This window comes from Calonectris borealis, chromosome W (genome assembly GCF_964195595.1).
Source record: "Calonectris borealis chromosome W, bCalBor7.hap1.2, whole genome shotgun sequence".
NCBI classification, from domain to species: Eukaryota; Metazoa; Chordata; class Aves; order Procellariiformes; family Procellariidae; genus Calonectris; species Calonectris borealis.
Genome location: NC_134351.1, coordinates 2,460,691 through 2,487,105, shown reverse-complemented (window position 1 = coordinate 2,487,105; position 26,415 = coordinate 2,460,691). Strand labels below are relative to the sequence as shown.

Here is a 26,415-nt window from a genome sequence, read left to right as displayed (position 1 = left end):
AGCAGCGCTACACGAAGTTTGACAATTAGTTGATTCGGTCTTAAATGATTTTTTTTTTCTGCAGCATGAAATCTACCTGTTTGTTGTTGCTTTCCAGAGGGCTTCTAGGAAAGGAGAGGAGCGACGCACGCCACCCGTAATAAATCAGTTACAAAAGCAATTTTAGCTACTTCTGTTTGCAGATTGTCCATGAAATGACTGTGATTTCATCCAATTTAAACCCTGCTTTACTGTTTAGGGATTGTGTTTTTCCCGGATAATCCCACGTTAATGATTCTAGGTCTGTATCTTTCTCACGGATCGTTTTCTCTCACCGAGCAGCAGAAAGCCACAGCCAGGCAGAGCTTTGCTTGACCCAAGGCAGAGATGCCAGTGCCAGGGTGCAGATACCCCTTTAGCTCTGGGTGCTTATGGTGCCAGGAAAAGTTATACGGCTCTTGCCCTGATGGGAGGATGATGTCCTGTTTCCCTGGCCAGGGGCTGCCACCTCCCAATATCTGGGCTATACCTTCACTCTGGAGACCAGTTACCGCAGGACTTGCCACTGGGAGCAGCTGATGGAGGAGTATCAATCGCATTTTTTGCCGTGGCTCAGTGATGGCAAACTGCTGGCCAGGTTGGGCAGAAAGAGAGACCTGGCTGATGCAGGCAATAGTGAGCTGCGGTGCCTCTTGAAACTAATTTGGCGCTGGACACAAGGTGGGCTCAACGTCACTGCTCGGGAGGAGAAGTACCTGCTGCCCCCATGCACCAGTTTCCCAGCAGCCGCTGGCCAAGTTTGCATAGATGGGGTGGTGTCTCCCCATCTTTCTGCATTAGCAGAAGGCTGCCCCTGAACGCCCGGGTGCTCGTCTTGCCAAGCGGGGAGCACAGTGCGACCGCCACAAATGGGTTTTCGTGTTAGGCCTATGAAATGGTGGGTGGTAGCCCCATCTTAGAAAAAATTCTGCATCATCCTCTTGCCTGTGAAACAGTGGGGGTGGTTTTGCAGGCGCAGCTATAGCAGGAGCACTGACAAGGGCTCGGTTTACAGAGCGACCCAAACCTGGTTTTCATTAGCTGGATGTTTACAGTCCAATATGCATCTCACCTCCTATATCAGAGTTGTGTTCCTTTATTGAATAGCCGTTTCTTTCCATCAATTTTCCTTTTTTGTTATATTAAGAAAAGCAAAGAGCCAATATGTTATATACCTTACGAAGAGTTAAAGTACAAGTCGTCTTTGTAGCGCTTGCAGCGTTCCCAGTGGGTCCCATTACTTGAATTAGGCTTTTTAAAGTAAAAATCAAAAAAAAACCCTATAGACAAACAAGCCTCAAACTGAAGTTTGATAAGTAATCATACCTTGCAGGCTACCAGCTGCATAAATAAGTAATGCTTCAAGATCCAAATGCATTTTTAAAATGGTTTTTTGGTTGTTTTTTTTTTTTTTTAGGGAACGGGCAGTCAACACATCTCAGTCTGGGACGCTTCAATTTACCGTGGGCAACCTGAAGCCGGAGGAGACCTACACCTTCCGAGTGGTGGCATACAACGAGTGGGGACCAGGAGAGAGCTCGCAGCCCGTCAAGGTCGCCACGCAGCCGGAGCGTGAGTGTGCGCAGGAACGGGGTCTTGGCGAGGGAGGCAGCAACAGCTGTAGCCGTGAACGGCAGCTCTGCGGTTCTCACAGTGCATGGCTTTAAGGTTTTCATACAGCTCCTCTCAGAAAAGATGGCCCAGTCCTTATGCGCGGTAGATAAAACCTTTCCTCAATTTGTAATATTCCTTGCAGAGCATCTAGCTGCTCAGCAGCAGCATATAGCCATATGCTTGTGTCACGAATAGTTTGTGTCATGACTTCGATGATCGCACATCCCATCTTCTATTATGTGCCAGCGTAAGTGATATCAAAAGCTATGCTACGGTACAGAAGGAGTTGGTTTTCTCTAGGAAACATGATAAACTTACTGAAAGATACAAAAAACTTTCCGCTGGAGTAAACGTTTTGGCTTCTTGGTGTTTAAACGTAAATATTTTCTGGTAGTTAATGTTTAACTGTAAGTGTGTTTTATAAATCTTCGGAGTAGGTGGAAGCTTTCAGTAGACGCTTTTCCCTTTCTGTACATTTCATTTGATTATAAGTATTTCTACACGTCTGGGCTCCAGAAAGAAGAGAAATTTCTTCTAGATGAGTTTGTCCTATTGCAGTTTTTCTCGCTTGGAAGGTCCAAGAAGGGCTGTTGCAGAGAGGATTGAAACATCATTTCAGCCCTTCCGCGGCAAAAGTAGTTATTCAGAAGAATTGACCATAAAAATGGGATTAGTATCTACTTCTTGGCACAGAGGTGGAGGCTGTGCTATATACCGATGGGCTCTGGTCTGCTTTGGCAAACCAGAGGGGTGAAGGGTGGGATGCTCAGGTGCTTTTAAGCTCCTTCAGTAAGCCCCTGCCAGAATACGCTCACCCTCTGTAATAAGGGGAGAAATCTAATGCTTAGCACAGAAACGGTTTTACATCAGCACACGTTGCCAAATTTAACTGAAAGGCAATATTTGTCTGAAACCCCTTCATTGTGTGAAGATAACAGCTGTGCTGGAAGCCCCTGAAATGTGTTTTCTTGATTCATGGTCGCAGGAGACTTGTCGCTGGGAGCAGGTAGAGGAGGTGGGAATGGCTCTCCACGGGGGGTGGAGGAGAAGAGGAGCGTGGAAGCAAATCCTGTGATAAGGCGAGCCTCCGGAGGTGGCTTTAGGTGGCTTTTGAACTGTTCAGTTCCCTTCACAGCCAAGCTGAGCCCCAGGAAAGGTGTCTGCTAGGGCCGGTGAGAGCACGTGCGACGTCCCCTGACCAGGCAAGGGATGTTGTGAACAAGGGGAGAAGGGACCTTTCAACTTACATTATTCTGTGGTTTTGTCTCTGTAGCTTTGTTTATCACAAAACATGAATTTTACTCCCTGTCATCACTTCGCAAAGCCCCGAGAGTAGTGACGTTAGTGAAGTATCACCCGAGATGTGTCGCTTTCTGTTTTTCTGGATGGCCTTGCATTTTAGATACATCTTCGGTTCCTGCTCTGAGATTGCTCTGCCGCTTATGGCTTTATTTGCAGTTACGCAACCGCCATGTGCAAACGTAAGCAAGGTGGTACCCCAGCCCTTTTTGGGGAAAAAATTCTTGAAAGTCAGTTTATGAATCTGAGCCTTTTGAGAGTAAAGTATTAGGTACCTAACCATCAGCATCATTTCTCTGTTAGTAATTTATCTCTGCATAGACACATGTGCACAAACGTGCATATGACATTTCCGTATACATTTGTATTTTATATATGTAATATATATATATTTACAGAAGGAAAATAACATTTCAATCGGGGAAAATGCCTTCCCCCTTGCAAAGCCCCAGTGAAAAGCAGGCACCGCTACCCCCTGCTGTCACCGTCTGAAGCTGCCACGGCGCGGAGTTACCGGCTCTGTTAAATGCACAGTGTAGACATTTGGAATATCTTTCCTATTTAATAACTTCAAGATTTCTCTAAAGTGTCAAGTTTGAGCATGGAGAAAATATTGCTTTCCATTTTTCTTTTCGCTTTTTACTGTTGACCAAATTATCTTATCATTTTGAAACAAGTCTCTCTGGTCCTGGGAGGCAGTCAGCCTCTATGTGGCTGTCTTTTAGAACATGCTGTAACTATTGTACAATAAATTACATGGCTGCACATAAATTGAATTTCCACATTATTTGAAAATATCAGAAGTATTATGCAATCTGGCATTGTTGAAGAAGAAAAAGCTGATGAAAAAGGACATCTGAAATTCATGTCTGTCAGTGCCTGGTTCTAAAAGTGCATACATTTGCTCAGTAATCAGTTTAAAAGATCAACAGAACAAGTTCCAGCTTTTTGAAATAATCATCCAGAATATATGGGCTGGATTTATATGAAGGTTTTTGTCCCCAGATTAACACCCCCCTCCTTTTTTAGTAAACTACAACTCCTTTTCTCTGCCTTTATGGTATATAATTTCACTACAGTATTATCAGTCCAGATTTAAATCCCTGCCCGCTTAAGCCATGTCTAATCTTTTCATACCACATGTGGAGACTTTGTGAGTTATTATTTTGGCTCCTCAAGATGCTGTTAAAGCAGCTTGGTAGTAGAGAATAAAGAAATGCATCTATGCTCACAAGGAGGATTGAAATTGTCCGTCCGAGCTTTGAAAGCAGTTCCCTGCTGTGGGACCAGCTCAGTTCTTTTCACAGCCCTTATGAATTAGAACCAGTTTCCTAATAAAGCTACGTCTCCACGATGTGTGTATCAGTTGGTGAAAGAGAAGATGAATAGGGAGGCATGTTGGTGTGCCCCAACGAAACGTGACGGCATCACTCCAGCCTCATAAAGTCGCCTCTTATCATCTCCCTTCCAGTGAAATCAATTTAGTGTGCACTGACACCTCAACTTCTACCCGAGCATCTTTAAGGGCTTTATAAAGAATAATTAATTACTGTATCCTTCTGAGGTAGGGAAGTGTTATTATACCTACTTAAGAGAAGCCCACGTGTGTCCCCATATGCCTACCCCCTCCTGCGCGATGCTTCGAGGAGCAGATCTCCGACCCCCCGTGTTGCCCCCGAGGTGGGGAGCAGCGGGAGGAGCTGTGCTCCCCACCCAGGGTCCTGAAAACGGAAATTCTGAACCAGAAATACAGAGAGTGGCGGTGGATCTATGTAGTGAGTGGGGCATTTTGCAGCAGCTAGAGGGTGATCTTACTTGCATAGGAGACTTGGTGACTTTGGTCACGGAGATCCACACCTGCCTAGATACTTCTGTAATTACTTTCAATTCCCATGAGAGGCTGGTGCATGTAACCTCAGAAATGGGTCCCTTTGTCGATTCAGCATTTCATTTTTTCTGGTTATGGTGGGGAAACATCTATTATTTTTTTTTAATCACTGACTGGCTGCACCTGAATTTTCTTGCTAAGATAACTAGCAGCAAAAAGTACCATCAATACTGCATTAAAGCAATTGCATCAGAAGATATTAAAGTTTTGGGGTTTGGTGGTGGCCTTTTTTTTGCTACAAGTTTCTCAGTGGAGACAATATTCTTTGAAGTTCTTGCACAGAAAATGTTAAAAAGATGTAGACAAAATTTCGACTGCAATCTCTTTTAACATACGTTTCTTATACAAATGTCAAAACCGCATAGAAAATTAAAAGGCCATTAAAATTAATGCAATGAAATTTCACATGAAAAAGCAAGGGAAGGCAGGGATGTCTTTAAAGCCCACGTAGATGACAATTTTGTCAAGCAATAATCAGTTCCATATATGTTGAGCTGCACAAATTAAGTTTGCAGACTAAACAAGTGCTGCTGGAGTAATTGAATTTTCTGAAGACTTGTATCAGACCCATCCATTTTAGAGACCAACGCAGAGACGGTGCCAGATCGTCACCTCCGGCCCTGCCGTTGTCAGACGCTGAGTATTTCAGAGGGCACTAGCACTGCCTTTGCTCCCTACTCAGCTATTTTGGGTGCCGGTTTCGGTCACAATGATGATAACGTTGTTGCTATAAATGATGCTAAATGATCTCATGGTAGTCAGGGTCTTGCTGAAATGAGAGCCCTGGGATGAATTAGGGCAGGCACTGCAGGCTACCTATAAAACCTCCCATCAAGGTGGGCTTGATCAGGTTTTTGGGAGCAGGGAGACGAGAATCACCTTTCTCCAGTGCAAAATGGCCGTGGATCTGGGCGGAGAAAAATCTAAGCGTATGTTTAAGAAGTTGGGAGGGCTGGAGGCAAGGCTCTGTGGCTTTGGGCAGATCACTGAAGCCTCTTGGTTTCTCCATCTGGAGAATATAAATAAGCAATATTGACGAAAGACCATCTTCCGAGGTCCCTTCCAACCTGGGCTATGCGTTGAGTCTATGGCTTTTCCCCTCTCCTTCCTCATGTCCAGGTGCAGGACTGTCTGTGCTGCTTAAACAATGTCCTTCGTGACAGGGATTTCCCTTTCCGTCACTGATGTAACAAAAAATAATGATTTTTAACAGACCTGCGGCTAGTCCCATCTGATGAGGGAGCCATGGGCTCCGTCGGGAGCGTTCTCTGCTGCAGCCCATCCCGCATCAGCTCTCACAGTGATGAACCGAGGACATGGCGCTCCTGCTCTCCATCCATCAGTTTACAACAACATTACGTATGTTATTTTAAAAGGAAAAAAGTCTCTGTCTGAGTCTGCACCCTCACCCTGGCAAAATTTGCGTGTACAAAAAGGTCCCCGGAATAATGAATGGTCGCTTTGGTTTTGGACAGGGTCCGTTTTGCAAGGTGCAGGGTATTTATATTTTTATATATATTTAATATATTTGTCAATATATGAAAGAGCTGGGCAGGCAGAAACGTAAGCATCTCCGGTGTAGTGCCTTGGTAGTGAATTTTTCTTGTCATTTGATGAAAGGGTGAAGCAGCACTGAAAGATGTGTTCTGTGGAGTCATTAATATCCTCCTCATTTGTGTGTATTCTTCCATAATGGCTCAGTAAAATACACCCTGGGGTAACTTTATGCCATTCTTACATGGTTCTTTAATTTTATGAGTAATTTATGTGTAGCGGTGAGGGGGAGGCTTTCAATTGCTTTAAATTTTAATGAAACATATCTTCCTTTCTAAAAGTTGGGCAGACCTAAAGGAAAAGGTGGTGGTGGCTGTTTTTCTGTCTGTCTTTGATTCCTGCTTTTGGCTTCCCAGCCGCTTTTTTTTTTCCCTGGGCTTTTAATTTTTTTTTGTCTTTTTCTTGAGAGAGAAGAGTTGCTTCTGTCTCAACTCTTGGAAGGTGCTTCGCTTTGCAGAAGGTTGCCGCAGGAGGGGGGAGGTCCCGCTCTGGCCTGGTCCTGAGGACACTGGTGCTGTCCCCAGCACAGGACCGGGTAGCGCATCTGCCCCAGCCCTGGCATCCGTAGTGCTGCCTCGTAAATGGAAAATACGGATTCAGATCCCCCGGACACATCTGTGATATGAATTTTGTCTTTTGTTTCCTGTGTTGTTTTTTTCTACATCAGGTTTCATTTCAAAAAGTAGAAATTTATTTTATTTTGTGGGGAATCTGAACCATTTTCCCATGGCAAGCGATCCGCCCGCTCCCATTCCCAGCTCCCGCGCTCCCCGGCCGCCTCGGGGCTGGGTCTGTACGTGTCGCAGGGGCGGTCAGGCCAGCTTTTGCTTTTTAGATACGTTTAAACTGGAGTCAGGGGTGGTTAACAGAGGCTGTTAGCATTGATAATTGAGATTAAAGATCACCTCATGCTGTTTTATTCTTCAGACCCTGGCTAGCTTTAGTGCCATGGCCTTTTTTTTTTTTCTTTTTTCTTTCTATTTCCCATCAAATTTCTAGTTTCTCTTGTGGAACAAAATGCAATACCTTAAGCCAGAATCAGTGACTCCATCTGCACTTACCTGCTGAATATGTGGTTCCCGGTGCGTCACGGGGAGACTGATTAAGGCTTTTGTAAAGGCTGTTTACAACAAGGAGGGATTAAATAAGAGAAAAATGAAAATTTATTGTTGTGCTGGTTCGTAGAGACTTTGGAAAAAAGTTGCAAAGGAGAGGAAAATCTTCTGCGCATCCTTCTTGAAGCTTAAATTGATTCTCACCTCCCAGCAAAAAAGTGACCAGCTGAGGATTCTTCCAGTATTTCTGAAAGACCCACCATGATCAGATTCTTAAAGATACTTACTCAGTTGAAAAATTTCCATCTCCCTGAGACGTCTTCATTTCCGAGTTCCACCCTGCATCTTGCAGCAGCGGTGCTGCCCCGCTGCCGTCTCGCCCCCGCTCTCCCTCTCCTGCCCCGCTGCGCCACGGGAGCTGTGACGGGCCCTGATGAAATGCTTAGGGAATTCTGACCGACGGATGGTGCCAACTCCAGAGGCTCTGGGGAGTTGAAGTTCGCAGCTGGCTCGTGCAAGGACACTGAGCGAGGTGTTTCATTCCTGTACCTCGTCCTCCCTTTGTTTCTAAAACGGGTACAATGGGGAAGACATGCTGGAATCTTAATCCTTTGAAGATGTCATGCAAGCCTTTCTTTTCTGTGAGTTAGGAGGGCAGATTCGGCTTATTAATAGTGGGAGAATTTGTTACCGCCGTGGTAGACGAAGAGTTAAAGTGAAAAACAAATCAAACACAGAAGGTAAAATTGTTCATTTTCAAATTGTCTTGGGTTCAATTTAAAGAACCACAAATTGCTTGCTGTTCATCATTCATCTTAATTAACTGAAATAATGCAGTCAAAATCTTTTCTTTTGGGGGTTTTGTTTGGTTGATTTTTTTTTTTTCCGACTGGCTCTTCTGCCTTCTTTGAAAAGTGTCAGCCTCATTAGAAAGTTGTATTGCTACATGAAATACTGTAATTAAAAATGAATTCAAATTACTTTGCATCCCCTTTATGAGACCTTCTTAAGTCTTGGTGTCCTCAGCTGCACAGAGGAAGAAACCCAGTAGATGAGCAATACGTTTTATATCCGATGTGGACACTGAATCCTTGCTACTGCAATGGTAAGTAGGTGTCTCCGTGGCTTCACGCTTAGGGCAGAATTGCTGGTACGTTCAACATATGGCAAATCAGCGCCAGTCTCAAGCGTTGTTTTCCTTCTGATTACTGAGGTGGTCACTATACCGGAAAGACTTTCTCTTGTGAGACACATACCCATCTTTTCATATTTTCATGTCTTCTGCAAAAGAAAATTCTAAAAAACCCTTTTGCTTTGGTAAGGTTTGAAAATACCTCTGACCCTCGTCGTTCCTGAGAGGTTTTGAGATGTTCTTTCAAAGGTCTCTGAAAGTCCCAGCATCAGCTACCGCATCCTTGGTGAGAGTTATAACAGAAGCAGTAAAAGCAGTTGTGTTTTCCCTCGTGCTCCAGAGTTGGCCGGAGTGAGGTTCTGAGAACGATGCGGTCCTGTTTCCCACTGTAAACCCCCTGCGCGGCTGTAGCCCTCGCTCTCGGCGCGGTCTTGCTCCCCAGCGGCACTGCCAACGCAGAGGAGACCTCCTCCCGTCCGCTGAGCCTTGGCCGGTCCTGCCGCACGTCCCGCTGCGGAGAGCCACCTTTTCTCCGGTCCTACAGATACTTCCCAGGGATTTAAAATAGTGTTAAATTAAATAGTTTTTCCTGTTGTTTTTAATAGATCTCCTCCTCTCCTCACAATAGTCTCTGTCCATTTTTCATGAACTTAAAATTTACTTGTGAAAGAACAGTGACAGTATTTTTTTATTAAAAACATTTCTCTTTGTGCTTACTTCTTCTTTAAAACTATTTTGTGTTTTTCATCAGACTCTTTAAATATAGGTTGAGGATAACAAGAGAAGGGCAAGGACCAGAGGTTTGGGGTCTGTAGGAAATTATGATGCTGGAGGCTCTTGTTGTATTTTGAAGTACAGCGAAAACAATTCTTGATTGCTTTCCTTTTTTTTGCTTTAATACAACAGTATATTTCATTCTGTCATTGAGTATGTAAAACTTGTGAAAAGCTTACACCAAAATCGGTGCAAGTAATTTAAAAATTATTTAGAAAAGAAGTATTTTCGTTTGAAAATGTCATTACTGGATGTTTCAGCATTATGGAATTACTTTGCTTCGTTTTTCTTGCTAAGCAAAAATTGTCACTATTTTTTCCAAATGTTTTCATGTCTGTGAAAACCATGTTTACCACAAATAATCTGCTTCAGTGAAAATATTCTAAATGAGAAGAGGGATTTTTCCATTTCTGAGGTTTGTCTGTGCCGCACACTTCTGCCTTTTAGTGGTTCATGGAGGTGGTTGAGATGAAGAATTCGGTGCTTGTCACCTAATCATTGCTTTTTATACATAATAAGCTTCACCGACTAGAAGTATGTTGTAATTCTGCTCCAGGTTTGCTGAGATGCAAAGGCACCATTATGGCAAGTAAAATACTTTGCTTTGACTGACTTGCCGAGAAGGAGCGGAAAATTAAAGCCACTTTTATCTGAAAAAAATAAAATGCAGAACAGATGAGCATATCTTAATCAACTATGCAAATCAAGGCATTGCACTATTTGCATGAAATCTCCATATTTATAGGTCCCTGATGCAAACAGTAATGCAGAGGGACAGTGGCCCTGCCTGGATGCCCCTCAACCAGGAGGGGTGTAGGACAGTGGGACCACCCTTGGCACCCCTCGCCAGGGCAGGATTCACCCTGCGTGCAGAGAAGGTGGCAGTTCGGGGGTATGGGTGAGCACTGAGCGGCAGCTGACGGTGGTGAAGATGCCACCTTAGCAGTAATATGTTGCAGTTGGAAGCTCGTTTGCACTCGGGTCCGTTTCCTTCGTCCTTACGTCCCTCACGGGAGCGTTGCGATGCCGCAGTCCTCAGGCAGCGTGGCCGTCCTTTCCGCTCGCTGAGAGACGGGGCAGGGTTTCACCAGCCGGATTTGGCAGCTCGCTGTGGCCCTGTCTGGTCCTTCTCTGGACAAGAGCACTGGTGTGTCACTTTGCTGAGATTCATCCAAAAATCTCTGCTGAGCTGCAGACCACTGGGACGTGTTTGTCTCCCTACAGCTCTCCTAAAACAGTGGCGACTGGGGCACTGGTAACGAGCTGCAATGAAATAAACTTCACCGAGCCTGATTTGGGCACTGGGAAGAGACCTGCTCAGTGCCTCCAGCGGATCCAGTGCCACCAGGTTTTCCTGAATGGTGGGACAAAGCTCTTCTCAAACCTGTTGATCAGAAACAAAGCTACCTCTGTAGAGATTGTAGGACAGCCGTGTCTAGAGACCTAAATCATGATCGAGGCCATTTGTGCTATGATTTCTACGAATTTAACGGAGGGACTAGACCTGAGACAGAAGACAGACTCCTGGACCTCTGCAGCTGAGCCAGGGATGCGCTCCAGCCTACTCTTCCTGGGAAGTGCCAAATCATTTAAACAATTCAGGTAGGTCCATTGGCCCCCTCCATATCGGTTGTCTCTGTGGGACACCCCAGCCCATCGCTTTGTTTGATTAACCATCCCGCTCAGCTCCCTTCGGACCCGGGTGTGCCGTCACCCTGAGGTGCTCAGCTGTAACTGCCGTGGTCCTCTGCAGGGGCAGCAGCACAGCACCATGCGGAGGAGAAGGTCGAAGAGAAGATGTCCTATAAAACGGGCTGCTGCCGAGCATTTCTAAAATAGCTTTGGATGTAAGGAATTGAAATGCTGTCTCGATTCCATTTGACATACATTCATCTTTGTTTTATCTGGACCTTTCTTCCTACCCCAGAAATCTTGCAATATAAATAGGTAAGATAAAGAATGGGTAGGAGATATATTATTATGCCATTTTATGGGAAGGAAATTGAAGCATAAAAGCACTAAATTATTTATCCAAGCTCCCTCTGCAAGTCTGAGCCAGAGCCAGGATTGCTGTAACCTATCTTTCTGTGCACTGTTTCTCAAAATAAAAGGTTGAATTTCCGTCCCTATTGAAGTCAATAGGAGTTGCTTTTTAGTTCTGCAGATGCTATAATTGCTCATAAGTGCATAGCAGGGCCTCCAGCCGTTGTAAACGCTCTTCCATTCAGAAAGGTTTTCCTTCCATTTTTCAGACCTCAAACAAATGCAGGGCAGGTTTGGACACCCAGAAGATTGTGTAACAAAAGCTTGTTTTCAAAATGAATTTATCTCACTGACTGCAGACTATTTCTTCCCTGATGACATTATTTTAGCGTTCGTGTTTGCACCCCGTATTTGCTTTCAAATAGCTTGTTGACATTTGTGAAGTCTTAATAAAATTTGATTCACAGAGGGATTTTCTCCCCGATGCAAATATAGATGACTTCTTCCTCCATCCACAGTCTTGTGGTTTTCCTGCCACAAATACAGCCCATCAGTCACTTGTAATAAGAATAGTAGGAAACCATTTAAAATATTGTTCTCTTTCTGAGTTTAGTAGCAGGGCTAACAGGTTGGTTACAGCAGTTCGATTCCTAGAACTGTGCACTGTGATATATGCTGAAATGTTTGAAAGTCAGGCAAAATAAAAATGGGAGTGGAAATGCTGGGTACTGAAGATACTTTTTAAAGTTTCTTTATTAATTAAGAGCCTGTATAGGTGTTGAGCTGCTTCTGCCGTCACTGTTTTACCCATTTCTGGCCAAGGATTTATTTGGCAAGAATAGAACAGAATAGACTATTTCAGTTGGAAGGGACCTGCAACGATCATCTAGTCCAACTGCCTGACCACCTCAGGGATGACCAAAAGTTAAAGCATGTTGTTAAGGGTATTAATGCCTCTTAAACACTGGCAGGCTTGGGGCATCGACCACCTCTCTAGGAAGCCTGTTCCAGGGTTTGACCACCCTCCCGGTAAAGAAATGCTTCCTAATGTCCAGTCTAAACCTCCCCTGACACAGCTTTGAGCCATTCCCACCTGTGCTATCCAGGATAAGAAGGTAACACCATGCTCCCACCTGCCTCTTGGTCCAGGCTTTCTGGAATTTGTGTTGTGGTATCGTGCCCCACTGGCACCTTCGGGGTCTCTGGCGATGCGCAGGTCCCCTGCGCTCCCCATCCTCCCCCCGAGCCTCTGCCCCTCCGCAGCAGGAGGGTGGAGGAGGACGCATTTCCAAACCTCCTCCAGTAAAGGCAGCTCCAAGGAGGCACTTTCCCTTCGCTGCAGAGTTCGGAGCTGAGCCACCTCCGTCACATCACTTGGTGGTACCATCCCTGGTCCCGTGTTCCTTAACAAATGGAAGAATATTAGGTTCACGCATCCATCTGTGGGGCGCAGCTGGGCACCACGTGAAGAGTTAAAGGGCAAACTGATGAAAACCAGAAGACTATGAAAACATAAATGCAGCCACTTCCAAAAGCTGACCCCGGCGCCAGCTCTCGTGGATAGCACTGGAGGCGTCCGGGGCAGTCCTGCCAAACAACTCTCATGTCTTCAGAGCGTGTCCGGTGCGGGGAAGCAGGTTTCGCTGAGTTAATAATTATGCTGCCTGCAGGCTCTCTGAAGTTGCATCTTTCCGTGCAGCACGGAACCAGATTTTAATGAAATATCGTTAAAGCTGTTAACTACAGAGAAAGAAGGGGGGGGGAAATCAAAGGCGCAATCAAAGCATGCACTCTATTATCAATAACTGCAAGTGGCTTCATAAATGTTTTACGTTTGAAATGTTTTCAGTGCAGATCAGCACAGAACCAGCTGTTTAAACGAAAAGTGAAATGTAATAACAAGAACATTTTAATCATTGCATCTCATTATAGAGAAGAATGAATCACTAGGAAAAATGTTTTTAAAAAGCAGCTTTCATGATGGAGGTGGCTAGCCTGACACAGAGCTGGAGACCAAGGAAGCCTAACTCAGAATTAAAAGGCATATTCCTTTAAAAAAATGAGTTGGGATAAGTGGTTTTGTTTTCCTCGTAAAAGCTTGGTGGTGGTATGTGCTCGGTGGTACGTGCTCTCTCCTGGGAAGGTTTAATGCTCTCTTCTACCTGAAAGGATTCAGAGCATGAATGCCTGGAATGGTGCAGTCGGCACAGGAGCGTCGTGGCCATTAGGCGGGAGGTTGGTTTGGACTATAGGCAGCAAAAGTCAAGACCCCTGGGACCAAAAGGAGAGAGAAAACAAGTAGGACCGTGATCCTTTCGCCTCATATTTGGGCATTCAACTTCAAGGTGGTCTTTATGACTCTGTTTTCTTGTCCAAAGGCTGCCATGCATAATTCTGCGTCAATACACCTCCGAGCCCAAGGCTGGAGCCCATCCATAGCTCTGAAAGAAGGTCAGTGTCTGGTGATAGAGCTTAGGGCAACAGTCGTGGCGTAACTAACTCTTTACGTGCCAGAGCTGTGCTCATGGAGTTCAGGTGCTCCTCTCCCTGGTCTCCAGTGGGCCTTCGGTATGAGCTGGATTCCCACCAGCACAGGCAGAGTGGCCCGGGGTGCAGAAGGCAAAGCTTCAGAAACTGTATAAAAATGTCAGGTTTGAGAGAGATATAGCTTGTTTAGGCAGTTGCCAAGCAATTTTTGACGTAGTTGCCTACGTTCCTATTTTAGGCGCTTGTATCTTTCTTGTATCTTATTAACTATTGTTATCAAAAGTTTAAGTGAACAATAGCAAAGAGGAAATCTCTGTGCAAGGGTAGTGAAGGCTCCTGAGAGCAGAAATTGTGTTCCTGCAGGTTTTGAGGAGCATTTGACTACATGGACCTCTGGTTTTATGCAACTGAAAATGAGCGGGGTCGATACCAGAGTCTCTCAATAAGGAAATGCTTTTACTGGCGTACAGAGATGCTCTTACAATAAATCAAACTTTGCAGGGCTACTAGAGGTTTTAAAGCCCTTGTACCCTACAAGTGGCCAGGTCTTCCCAGCAGCTGTTGCCCACTTCAAGCTGGGAAGCCCTCCTGCTGAGCTCCTCCGGGTCTGCTGACTCCAAAGTCAAGCTGCATTGACTCAACTTGTGCTCTGGAGGTATGAACCTGGGTGGTGTTCCTCCTGCCAGGGGCTCCCAGCTTGCCCCGTGTGCGTGGTGCCTCAGCAGCCAGGACAGGAGACAGATGTGCAGCCCTCCTGCTCTGTGAGATGGAGGGAGGGTATGAATTATGGACGTTCTCTGGAGGCGCTTCACCTATTGCCAACTGCACGTGACTTCTTTGGGTTTATACGGACTGCTGGCAGGAGGTTAGCTCTAAAAATAGCCCATAGTCTATAAGATTTGAGAACTGCTGGAAGATTAAAAGCAAGACGTACCATTTACGTAGAGGACAGCCCTCTTTGCTGGGGCCAGCTCAGCTCAGAAACACAACAGTACTGCTCTGCAGTGAATATGTTAGGAACGCAGGTACTTATTTCTGCAACAATATATACCTAAAATCAAGGTATATATCAGGTGCTATGGCAAGTATCACCTTTCAGCCCCAGGGACATTGGGTTTTGGGGTAGCGTGAGGCGAATTCTTAGAGCACGGCGCGGATACAGCTGTTCGCCCCAGTAATACAAGATCAGTCATACTGACAGCTGACATTAGCCATAACAGAAAGGCAGTTAATGCATATTTCTAAAATCAGCATTGAAAAAAAAAACCCAAAGTAAAGCATTTGACCATTTCTGGCTTTGGGCCTGATTGCCTTTACGGCTACTGAATAGGAGTAATTCCACCAAATAACCCCAAAACTGGCAGTTGTGAGAGCAACATCAAACTCTTTGCAAGCAGTTGTTGTAGCTTGTATTTATAAAACAGTCCGAGGCGCTGAATCGATCTTCTGTGGGAGCGGAAGGGCACTCTCAGAGGCACGGCGGGTTTTGGAATACGTTGAAGCATTATGTGGAGCCCATGGTAGAAGAAAACGCATCAGTCATCTGCCTGCCCTCTTTCGTTTATCCTTTTTTCTCAGAGAAAGGATGCTATTAGTTGTAGGAGACTGACTTTAGAAGAAACATCATTTAATGTCTTGTTTTAATGGAACGTAAAGCAGTTCTAGGGCCTCTCTGCTATTTAGAAAAAGAAGAATTTAGGAAAAGATTTAAAACTTAATGCCAATTTTCACCAGATTATTATTTGACAGAAGGGATCAGGAGAGATTATTAAATGCTTTGTGTGTGCTGAAAATGCTGAGACCTTAAGCACATTAGAGTGCCTGTCAGAAATATTGCAATAGGATGAAAAGGAAAGCTGGGCAAAGGAAATAAAAATATTTTAAATACATCTACGCTGCATCTAAACTTGAAATTACTTGTGATCAAAGGCTATCTGTATTTAGCTGGTGACGTGTCTGAGCACCTTTCTCTGATGCCCAGCTCTGCCATCCCTGTTCTGCAGGAGGGGGACGGATCCAGGGAGCGCGGGGTCAGGCACTCCTCGGCTATCTCGCCGCACGCTTACAGATTTACAAAAGAGAGCTGTTAGTGCGAAACTGCCTTGTGATGGGGATGTAACTTTGCGGAAAGCCTGTTCTAGGAGCTGTAATTCTGTTATCTGCCGGTTGCACAATAGTTTGTGTTATGCCACAGCACGCTCCCTATTGAAAGTAAAAAGGTACTGATTGGTGTTGAAGATTTTCAGAAATAACCTTCTGCTTGACCTTTACATTTGCGCCACAATTATAATTCGGCTTTTTTTCTTCCAATTTTCCTTGAGTTTGAGATGAAGGCGCAGATAAGCTATGGACAGCATCATCTCCAAACATCAGTTGTTGCTGGGTTAGGTCCAGCAGAGACGTGCAGGGAATGTTTTTCTGGTGCTGCTGGTAGTTACAGTTTATTAAGCTTTTTTAGCTCTCTGTCTTAATAAGTGTTTTAAGCTGACATCCAAAAGCATGATGTAGTTGATGGGTGATAATTTGCATTCAGCATGAAATTGGAGCATTTTAAGATAGTCTGTATAACAAAAGGTGACCCAGTGTGGTTTGCTTAACAATTACACGGGATGGTTTTGTGTTGTCCTTTGAAGAGGAGTTGTGTGCTTCTTCACCCACCAGCACGATGGGGTGTCAAGGCAATCTAAATTTTGCATTTCAAATGATCTCTGCGTAAGGCTAAACCTGTATCAAACCTCTGTATTTTCAGAACTAATCAAACCAGTTAATAGGTTCAAGGATGGGATATTTTGACACTTTTATTATCGTTACTTGGTTTATAAGGTGAGCTCGTTACAGCCCTGTGTTTCTGTAAGTGCTGGGCACCGTGCAAACACAGGCATATTATTTAAGAGCAGAACTAGGACTACATATTAATATCGGAGCTTATGCTGCTGAGGCCTAACTTTTAAGGGCAAATTAGGGTTTGCAGACGATGAGAGGTCTCCGGGCTCCAAGCAGGTCAGCTCCGAGATCAGCCCAGTCACCCAGGGCTTTATGTGGAGAGCTGTATGGTGTCTTCTGGCCAAATCCATCGCCTTGCTCCGTGCTACCAGTGACTTTGCAGGAGCAGCCTCATGCCGTTGCTAAACGGGGGGATACCAGCCTAGAGCCCAGCCTTTGTGGGCTCCCTCGTTCACTAGAGCGTGCCAAGGACTGCCCTTCATGCTTCATCTCAGCCATCATCTGCGATCCCTCAGGCAGCTAAAAGAGAGCGAGTAACGTGTAAAGGAGTTTAAACAGATAGCATAAACGGGGTATGTGTGTGCAACATGTGCAAATGGTCTAAGTAGAAGCTAGGAGAGGGATTTTGAAGGCTAAAAGAGACCAAATCTTGCTGCGGTGCACCAAATCAATTTATAATTTAATAGCATCAAGCTGGTACATATAGAGCTGGGACAGAAACACACACAACTAAGCGGTGCCTCACATGAAAGCAACTTTAAGCTCGCAGTCAGTGTGTTTATGAGATGGCTTTGGGGTTGTGCCGGGTTGTATGTTGGTGTTCGCCTGCGGGTTTTTCTAATGGCTCCTCTAATGGCAGTCCTTAGCTTGAACTGGCCTTGGATGATCAGATTTGTGTGTCTGCGATTTCCTCCTACCGCAAGGTAAATGCATCTATTGCGTGCGTTAGATATTTGTGCTAATCATTTCCCGGAAATTCAGTTTTAAGATGAAGTCCGTCCTCTGAGCCAAAGGCACAGAGATGTAGCCTAGAAGGAACAACCCTTTTCAGTATTTCATGTATTCACGGTGCTAAATCTGCAGCAGTCTTTCCGCAGTGTTTTTTCCATGGGTTTATCATTCCTTTCGTATTTTGTCTGGAGTTTCTGAGGCGTACAGTGCTGAAGCAGAGCGGTGACGGGCATCCCCCGGAGGTGTCCCCTGGGCTGGGTCCTGCAGTGGTGGGCGATGCGGGAACGGGGCTTTCACACCTCCTTTCCTTTCTCTGCAGTGCAAGTTCCCGGGCCGGTGGAAAACCTGCGGGCTGTGTCTACCTCACCTACCTCGATTCTCGTCTCCTGGGATCCCCCTGCCTATGCAAACGGCCCCGTTCAAGGCTACAGGCTCTTCTGTACGGAGACGGCGACTGGAAGAGAGCAGGTGAGTGGTGACCGGAGCAGCTCTGCTCTCCCTGTGAAAAGGAGATATTTGGTGCAGGCATCTGCAGGTCTTTAGAGCACTGTAAAGGCTCAAATTTTACAGATTAATCCGCCGGGTTAGGTAAATGTTGCACAGACCGGCGATAAAAGAGCAAATCAAGCAAAATAAATTTTCACTGGAGGTAGAAGAGGCAGCCTATTATATATTAACCATTCCTCAGCTTTACACTGAAATTTCAGAATAATGCCAAAGAGCATTTAAAGACCCTTTAGACTCTCCCTTTATATTGTGCAAAACCATCAACACATTAATGGTAGTTTCTACGTGCTTTGTAGAATATATATTTTTAGTCACTTCTTGTAACTTCTTTCAAGTAGGAGGGTAAAATAACATGGATCCAGGCTAGAAACACTGCGTTTTTTCTCCAGACTGGCAGATGCTCATAGTAAAAATTGGTGTTGATGCTGTGCACTTAATTGCGCTCCTAACTCTGCCGTGAGCACGTGCTTTTGAGTGGCAAACAAGCAACCTTGCTTTCTGCAGGTTGCAGACTGCTCAGGGGCTTCCCACTGGCCATTTAATAACCAGTATTTGGTAGGAGTGCAGCAGTAGCAGTGGAGATGAGCTCGGTGGGTAGAGTATGGCCTGAATAGGTTTTTAGCTAAGAATAGGGAAGAAAGCGGAGACTTCTTTTTTTCTGACCTGATAGCACGCGATAATCGCAGGCATCAGCAGTCTTGTGGCAGGTGCTTCAGTAACCTTACGGGAACTTTTATACCATCCCCATTTTTTTCTCTTCTTGCTTTATTTCACTTCCTTCTTTTCTCCAAAATTCCCTTTTGATTCTGTGCCTTTATTTTCTTCTTTCCCTGTCACGTACCTGTGGAGCAGTAGCAACTGGCTTAACCAAAAAACCCCCCTTTTCTCCTGCACCCTAAGTAACAAAACACAACTCTTGGGCGCTGAATTCCCCTCCATCCCGCAGCCGTGGGCAGGGCTGCAGACAGTGCCGAGACCTGAGCTGTAAGAAGCCACTCTGTTACAAATTGCCTGTTATACCAACTCAAATAAGGATTTAGCTCTACTTCTCCAAGAGTGACAAGCTCGCCTCTAATCCGCTCCCCCCTCGGCGTGGCCGTGGGGCGGGCTGTCACGTTTCCCCTTGGTTTGTCGTCTCTGTGTGCTAGAACGTGGAGGTGGAGGGGCTCTCCTACCGGCTGGAGGGGCTGAAGAAGTTCACCGAGTACACCCTGCGCTTCCTCGCCTACAACCGCTACGGCCCCGGCGTCTCCACCGAGGATGTGACGGTCACCACACTTTCGGATGGTGAGTGGGGACGGAGAGGCCCCGGGGTGGGCAGGTTGCGTCTATCGGTTGCAATCGTCAGACTTTTTCTTCTGCCACCGTATTTTGGAAGAGGCAGCAATGAAACGAGGAGGTTATTGAACGTGCAGGACAGAAGTCAGGTAGAGTACCTGCCTGCGGTGGTACCCTCTGAGCTGGCGTTGGTCTCCAGGGGTAATTGGTTCGGTTCATTATTCCTACGCCTAGTGAGGAGGGTGGTGTCCTTCTCTCCTTATTTTCGCTTTACCTTAGGCACAGGCGTATCCTTTCAGCTTTTCAACAGAAGCTCTTTTCTTACAGCTGCATTTGAAGAGCCACCTGCCTGGGTTTTCCTTGTGCTTTAAACACAGGGGTAGCAAATGTGCCAGGGCTTCAATCTCTGCTCGTCACAGCGGCTGCACCATCATCCCGCCCCGAGCTCACGCCGTGCTCCAGTGGCTCGCAAGCTCCGGGCGATAAATTGAATTTTATTTTGCATTCGGAAGCACTTAGTTGTGTCTGATATCACAAAACTTACGCACGCCTGACTCCTCTTGAAGTCACTGAGCCTCATCCCCACACCTGGCTAAAACAGGAATAACTTCATTGGAGTCATTTGGGCTACAAAAGTGTAAAAACGATAAAAATGAAGGAAAAATTCTTTCAGCAGGGTTGGTGAGAGTTCATAAAGCAGAAGCCAGAGCAGAGACAGGCTCCAGAGGCTTCAGGGATGCGCCAGCTCCTGACTGAGCCCCACAGCCAGAGGGTTTTTTTCCATATCAACATCTTATTTAAAAATGACGTGAGAGGTGTCAACGCAGCTTTTAAAGTGAGATTTATCAACAGTTAATTTTCCTTCTGATAAAAATTTGGACAACTTCTTTTTCATTCATGCTAATAAAGCAAGATATGGGAGTTCGGGTGGCCCTGGCCTGCGTTTGGATCACTAATTTAAGGTTATCTTCATGGGGAAAAAATGTTTACTTTTACATGAGAGTATCAGGGAGTAGGCAAGAAATACGTTGCCGTGGGCTTCAACTAGGTATGTTCAACGTGCTGGGTTTTTCTCCCCTCAGAAGTGTAGCAGATACCCTGTGCTAAGGAGCGCATTCGGAAGCGGTGCCCGGCATGCACCTCAGTCGCATGATAATGTCTCTGTTGTTCCTTTCCATGCTGTCGATTGATGCTAGGGGAAAACAATTGAATGGAGAACCAGGGTAACTGAGATTGATCCCTTTATATTTACAATTATTTATCTAATTTTATTATAAAGTTGATCCCTTGCTAATTCTCCCTTGTTACTCTTCCCAAAACAGCAGAAAATTTGTATGAGGTTAAGAATGGCAATTTTCCCTCTGTCTGGTAACCCAGTTGCTTCTGAATGCCTCACCTGATCAACTAAAAATACCAATTTTTCTGGGCAGCGCTAGGAGAAGCTCCATAGGTCCTGGAGAAAATCAGCAGAGGGGGGGTATCGTGGACCGGAGAAGCTCTTGTATTTGTTTAGCCTGTCTACAGCATGGAGCGCTTCTGCAGGGGTCCCTGGGTGGCACGCGGGTCGGTGATGGCCCCTATGGAAGCGGTGCTCCCGTCTCACCTCCACCCGCTGCCGCTGGAGTTGCTGCCACCCTGAGTTACCCTGCGGGTCTCCTTGGCCTCTGGAGGAGCAGCGGTGGAGAAAGCACGGTCTGAAAGGGCTTCAGCCGGGCAGGGAGGCTGCGGGGGGTCAGGAGGAGCAGTGCTTTCATTTTAAAAAGGCTGAGCCAGTCTGTCCTAAGTTTAATTCAGAAATAAATAGGCACCTCGATGCGGGGCACTGGAGGAGAGCTGTTGGGAGCCTCTAAAATAGACCCCTCAAAGAGCGATGTGGAGGGTGCTGGGGGTGCGGGGAACCCCAGCGCCGTTTTAATCTGCTTTATTCCGGGCTGTATCTTCAGTGGGATTCATCTGTGAGACCCCCGGCTCGGTTGGCACTGTGATTTTACGGTTGACACCTCTGCGATATTTTTTTCAAGTGCTACTTATGTCTACCCAGCAAATTCAGTTTTCCCTTGTAATACAGGCTGGATCTTGGCAGAATAAATTACTTCACACTTATAATTATAAAAACAAAAGGAAAACAAGTGAAAATGAATATTTTGCATAATGTATGTAGATTTAATTCACACTGTGAAGTGTAGAACTGCGGCCCTGTACTCCACTTTGGTTTTAAATGTCACCGTAAGTGAGAAGGGGAAGGATTGTTATTCATGAGTCTGAAAATTAGCCTCTGCAAGTGTTTCAAACGCTTCACCTGTCTGCGAACAAAAATCATTGCTAACGAGAAGGTTTGCATGAGACTGTTCCAGAAAACGGGAGTGTGCTTAGGTGCCCTTGTTTCAGGAATCCGGAAGAAGATGGTATTTATTTTTCTCTTTATTTAATCAAAAGGCTGTTCTGCAAAGAAGTCAGTTGGCTGCAGCCTTCCCAGCCTTCCTCTGTTTTTTTTGGAGCAAGTGTAAAAGCAGAGAAAATCCCTTTAGGATACCTTTTCATTCTCCTTATTCTGGGTCTGCCTGAAACCGCTTTGGCCTCTTGCAAAGAAGAGCAGCCAAAGGGCCGCAGCGAGAGCCTGGCTTTGGCCGAGCCTGGGTGAAGGCGGTGTCGGTCCTAGCTGTCCCGCTGCTGAGAAGGAGAGGAGGGAATAGAGAGAGCAAGCCTGCAGCACAGATTTCTGCAATTTCTTCTTTTATGGTACCACGCAGAGACCTTTCCCGGGGTTAAGGTCCCTTCTGCTAGAAGGACGCACAATAAAACAGCAAGAAATAACTCCTGCGTGGGCGAGCTAACAGCCCGCGTAGAGGAGAGGCAAAGACATTTAATCCGTCCTGTTTTAGAGGTGAGAGATAAAGGAAGGAGAAAGCCCGTATACACCTCTGGGTTTTGGGCAGGTTTTGTCCCTGCGTCCCCTGCCACCACCTTCCCCATGGAGGAGAGCAGCTCCCCAGGCTGCCCCGCTACGTTTGTTGGATTGCAGCCATCCTCCAGCTGAAATTGAGATTTAGCAGCCTCATCAGTCAGGGCCTGCTGCTGTCGGAGGGACAGGAGCTGGCCACCTTTCCTGGCTCCTGCGCGGTGCTTTTCCATAATGAGGAACACCTTGCTTGTCGTGACCGGCTCCCTTTGGTCTTTGCTTCGTGTCATCTCAGTCCATGCAGTCTCTGGCAGTTTATTTTCGCATCGGTAGCCAAACCCGGAGGGCAGCCCCCGGGCAAGGAGCCGGGATGCTCTGGAAGGGCAGCGACTCTCGCGCTGCTTTTCCGAAAGCTGGTTCGAAACAGAAGTAAACATCAAAAATGGGAGAAAAGTCCTGCAGATTGGTCTGTCTTTCCTTTCCTCTGGTAAAAATGACAGGATCATTTTTAAGCGTGCCTACCTCTTGAGAGTGTGCGTGCTTGAGACGGTTATTTTTTCCACGCCAATCCTTTGCTCTATAGCGTACAATACAGTATGTAGTTGCACAAAAAAAGCGCCTGTACTATTAGTTCCTGCAGGCAGAAATTTTCCATGAAGCTCTGGGATGTAATCTATAGTCTGAGAAAGGCACCCAATCAAAGGGGTATAGTGTGGCATCTCCCGCTGCAGGAGCTACAGACCCCAGACAGCATTCACCAGATCAAGGAACATACGGTATCTTTAATGCTTAATTTTCAGTTTAAAATACAGCTCAGATAATATTTGGCCAAGCTGTGTGCCATTTCAGAAATGCTTTGAGCTATCATGCTCATGAATTTATCAAAATGCATTTAATCCCAGCAATTGGCAGACAGTCTTATTTCATGCTTCCTGAGTACTTGATTTAAATATAATTTATATCCATAATTATAATATGAATGCTTTTTTTTTTAAGTAAAAATTGAAGATTGAAGTTCAGATTGACGCAGGAGACAGCCTATGAAGTTTTTCAGATGTCAGCAGCCATTCCCGTGTTTGCACGAGAGCCGAGAGCAGGGCGAGGAGGAGCGGGCTGCGAGGGCACTTACGTGAGCCTGGGCAAAGCCCGTCGCTCGGAGCCACAAGCGTGGGTTTGCCGGAGGTGGACGGTGTCGTGGCCGCGACCCTGCTGGGGACCGAGTCCCGTATTGTGCCGCCCCGCTAGCCCAACCGCTTGGGATAGTGAGCTCCCCCCAGATTACCCAACCCATCTTTATCTGTTTGGAAGAAGTACTGGACCGTTTCCCTCCTCCTCCTCTTCCCTGCAGGAATTACGCAGGAGCTTCCTGATGCAAACCGGTTTTTGGTGTGAGCGTCAGCCCTGAAACCTGTCGGGGAAAGGAGCCGGCTGCAGCAAAACATCCACGGGGAGGTTTGGTGGCTGGAGGTCGTGCCAGCGCCAGCCAGGCTCGGTTACCTGGCGTACGCGTTTCTGCCGTTACGGGATGGGGGACGTGGATCTCTTGCCTCCCGGTTAGTGCCGCTGCCCCTCCGGAGCCTCCCCCCGCGCCGCAGCCCGGGGACCCGGGTGCTCGGAAATACTCGGGGGGCTTGCTCGGCCACCTCATTCCTGCTGGAGCATTCTGCTCTACAACTACAGAACAGCAAACAACCAGCGAAACCACAAAGGACGTGGATTCATCTGATGGGCAACTGCAAATGTGTTTGGTTTTCACCAGACAGAAAGGAGGAGAAAAACCCAACAACAAACCGGAGTGCCTCGCTCTATGAACCTTCTTCCCATCCCTCAGTCTCCGGCAGCGAGGCTCATCTCGCCCACCTTCAGACCCCAGGTCCGAGGCAGGCAGCAAGGCTCCTGCGGTGTATTCGAGGCTGCTTCCGCCGCTGAGACCCCCCGTGACAGCCAGAGGGGCCGAGTTATCCCCGGGTGCATCTGTCACTGCTCATTCCTATTGCATAGCTAACGCTAGGTAAAATGAGTTCTGCTCTAATTTCTAATGGTATAATTAAGCTGTGAATAATAAACAAAAAAAAAAAAGAACTTTTACCAGGTGCATCCAATTTCTTTATTTGATCAAGATATAAAGCTGGAGGAAGTAATTGTAATCGTGTGGGCCCTGCGTTTGCCGGGGGAGCTCGCTGATTGTTATGCAAGCCGAGATATTAAATCAGGGTCTCTGATTTGGTAAAGGAAAACGTCTCCTCGACTGAACAGCGAGCAAGGAATAAAGACATCCAGTATTGCTGTGGAAGTGATTGAGTTTGATGCTGGGTCAGGTCTGGATTTATTTCTCGTTTTGATTGAAGATCTGGAAGAAAAGATAAGGGGTGCATCAATTATGTTCATGTATGCAACAAAACTGGGAAATATGACAAGCGTTCGCCAAAGAGAAATAATCAAAATAATAGAAGGACAAACAAATAGTAAAAAAAAAAAAAAGCAAAATGAAGAGAAGTTTGTCTGATAGGGGAAGAATACGTAGTAGCAATAAAACTTGAAAGTCAGTAATGAGAGGGAAAGGTTTAGGGTGGCAATGGTTAAACGTCGCAATGAGCTTTCGCTGCCCACGAGAGAGCGGAGAGAAAAGAGAAATTGTGTTTGAGAAACTGGGGCTCTGAGCAGTTCTGACTTGCTCACGAACGAGCAGATATTCTCCAGCGAGAACAGGCTTTTCTGGGAGATATCGGCATTTGCCAGATCCAGCTAATTCAGAAATGTCCAGAAATACCTCCGTTTTCTTTTTCCTTGCAATACCAAGTGCATCACAGAGACAGTTTTCTGTCTGATGTTTTTCAAAATGAGGGGAGTGCGAGCAGTGACATCTCCTCTGTATTAAGGGAGATGAAATGTTTCATATACCGTTTGCTGCTGCCAGTACTGTTGCAGCAGCAAAGCCTTAGATCAGCGTTGCATTGTCGTGGGCAGTATGGAAACGAATAAAGAATAGTCCCTGCACTAGAGAAACCAACTTGTTTCTAAAGCTGCTAATCTGGAGAGAGAAAAAAAGAGACCGAACAGGGAAACGCTTTGCGTGCGGAGCCCCGGCCGGTCAGGGCAGAGCTGGGAGCGGGGCTCGGGTCCCGCAGCCAGGGATGCTGGGGTCCCCCAGCCTGGACCGCCGGCTCTGACGGAGAGGCAGGTCTGGGTGGTTAAAATGGTTAGTTTTGTACGGTCCTTGAGCACATATCGTCAAACCAAACTGTGGCAAGATTAGCAAAACAGTCCAGAGACTCAGCTGCCGTTTTCAGGAACGCCCAGCTGGCCAGGCTGTTGATTACCCTGGATCTTCCTTTTCCAGCAGCGAATCTCTGTGACTTGGGATCGCCAGGAAGAGTTTCTGTATTTCTTGGCACTCGCTTTGCTGTACCTCTGCTTCCAAACAATCTGAGTTTTCAGATTATTTTGATTCAAATGCAGTTTTTTTCTTTTTTCCTTTTTATGATCCACAGAGCCTTCATGAAGGACAACAATATTAATGTGGGACTTTGCTGCCAGTGGGACCCTCCTGTTTAGCTGTTGTTACTTTTGCTCTTTTGGAGCCTGTGTTTAAAATACTGTTTTCTTATTAGCACTGACAAATGACTTACCTCTGACTGACTTAAATCCTTAAATAGCAGCATGCACCGAGGATGCTACCAAGTGCTGCACTCGGGGATTTGTTTATTGAACGCAGACGTGACTAGACAGAGTCCAGCGGAGGAGCTGTCTGAGCAGCGCTGCTTTAAATAATCTGGGGAAAGTATCGTTTATACGACTTACCGCAATCCTTCCGTTTAGTGACTGCACAGGGGTGGTTCTTATGATATTAGTGCCTGTTACGTTAGTTAGAGATTCATAGATGTTAAGGTCAGAGGTGACTCCTCACCAGAGATGCAGCCTGCCTCTTCCAGAGCGCTGATGCTGAGCCAGTCTGCACTGGTCGTCTCCATCTGCCACAGTTGGCAGCTTATATGGACAATACAGACTATATATGGAAACAATACATAGAGACACTATAGACAACAGCCCCCATTATGTCCACCTCTATACAGCACATAGAATTTCACCAGTTCATTCTAGTGAAAGTTTTGGCCAGAATAAGCGATTTACAGAAATACTTATGTGTACATTTTGCTTGGTGATGTATGTCCCACACTCCTAGACAGCGATTTTCAGTGAAGACTGAAGAAGGTGAAAGGAAAATGCCTGTTTTCTAGTGTAGGTGGATTCC

At 46.1% G+C, this 26,415-nt stretch overlaps 1 protein-coding gene across 1 annotated transcript in view; it reads left to right on the top strand.

The window, feature by feature from the left end:
- The window catches only part of LOC142074710 (netrin receptor DCC), a 566,907-nt gene that overhangs the window by 398,107 nt on the left and 142,385 nt on the right, over positions 1-26,415 (top strand). Inside the window, exons 9-11 of the mRNA XM_075135512.1 lie at positions 1,436-1,590; positions 17,799-17,947; positions 19,135-19,273. Of these exons, the coding sequence (XP_074991613.1) occupies positions 1,436-1,590; positions 17,799-17,947; positions 19,135-19,273 (443 nt within the window). The remainder of the gene's footprint in view (positions 1-1,435; positions 1,591-17,798; positions 17,948-19,134; positions 19,274-26,415) is intronic.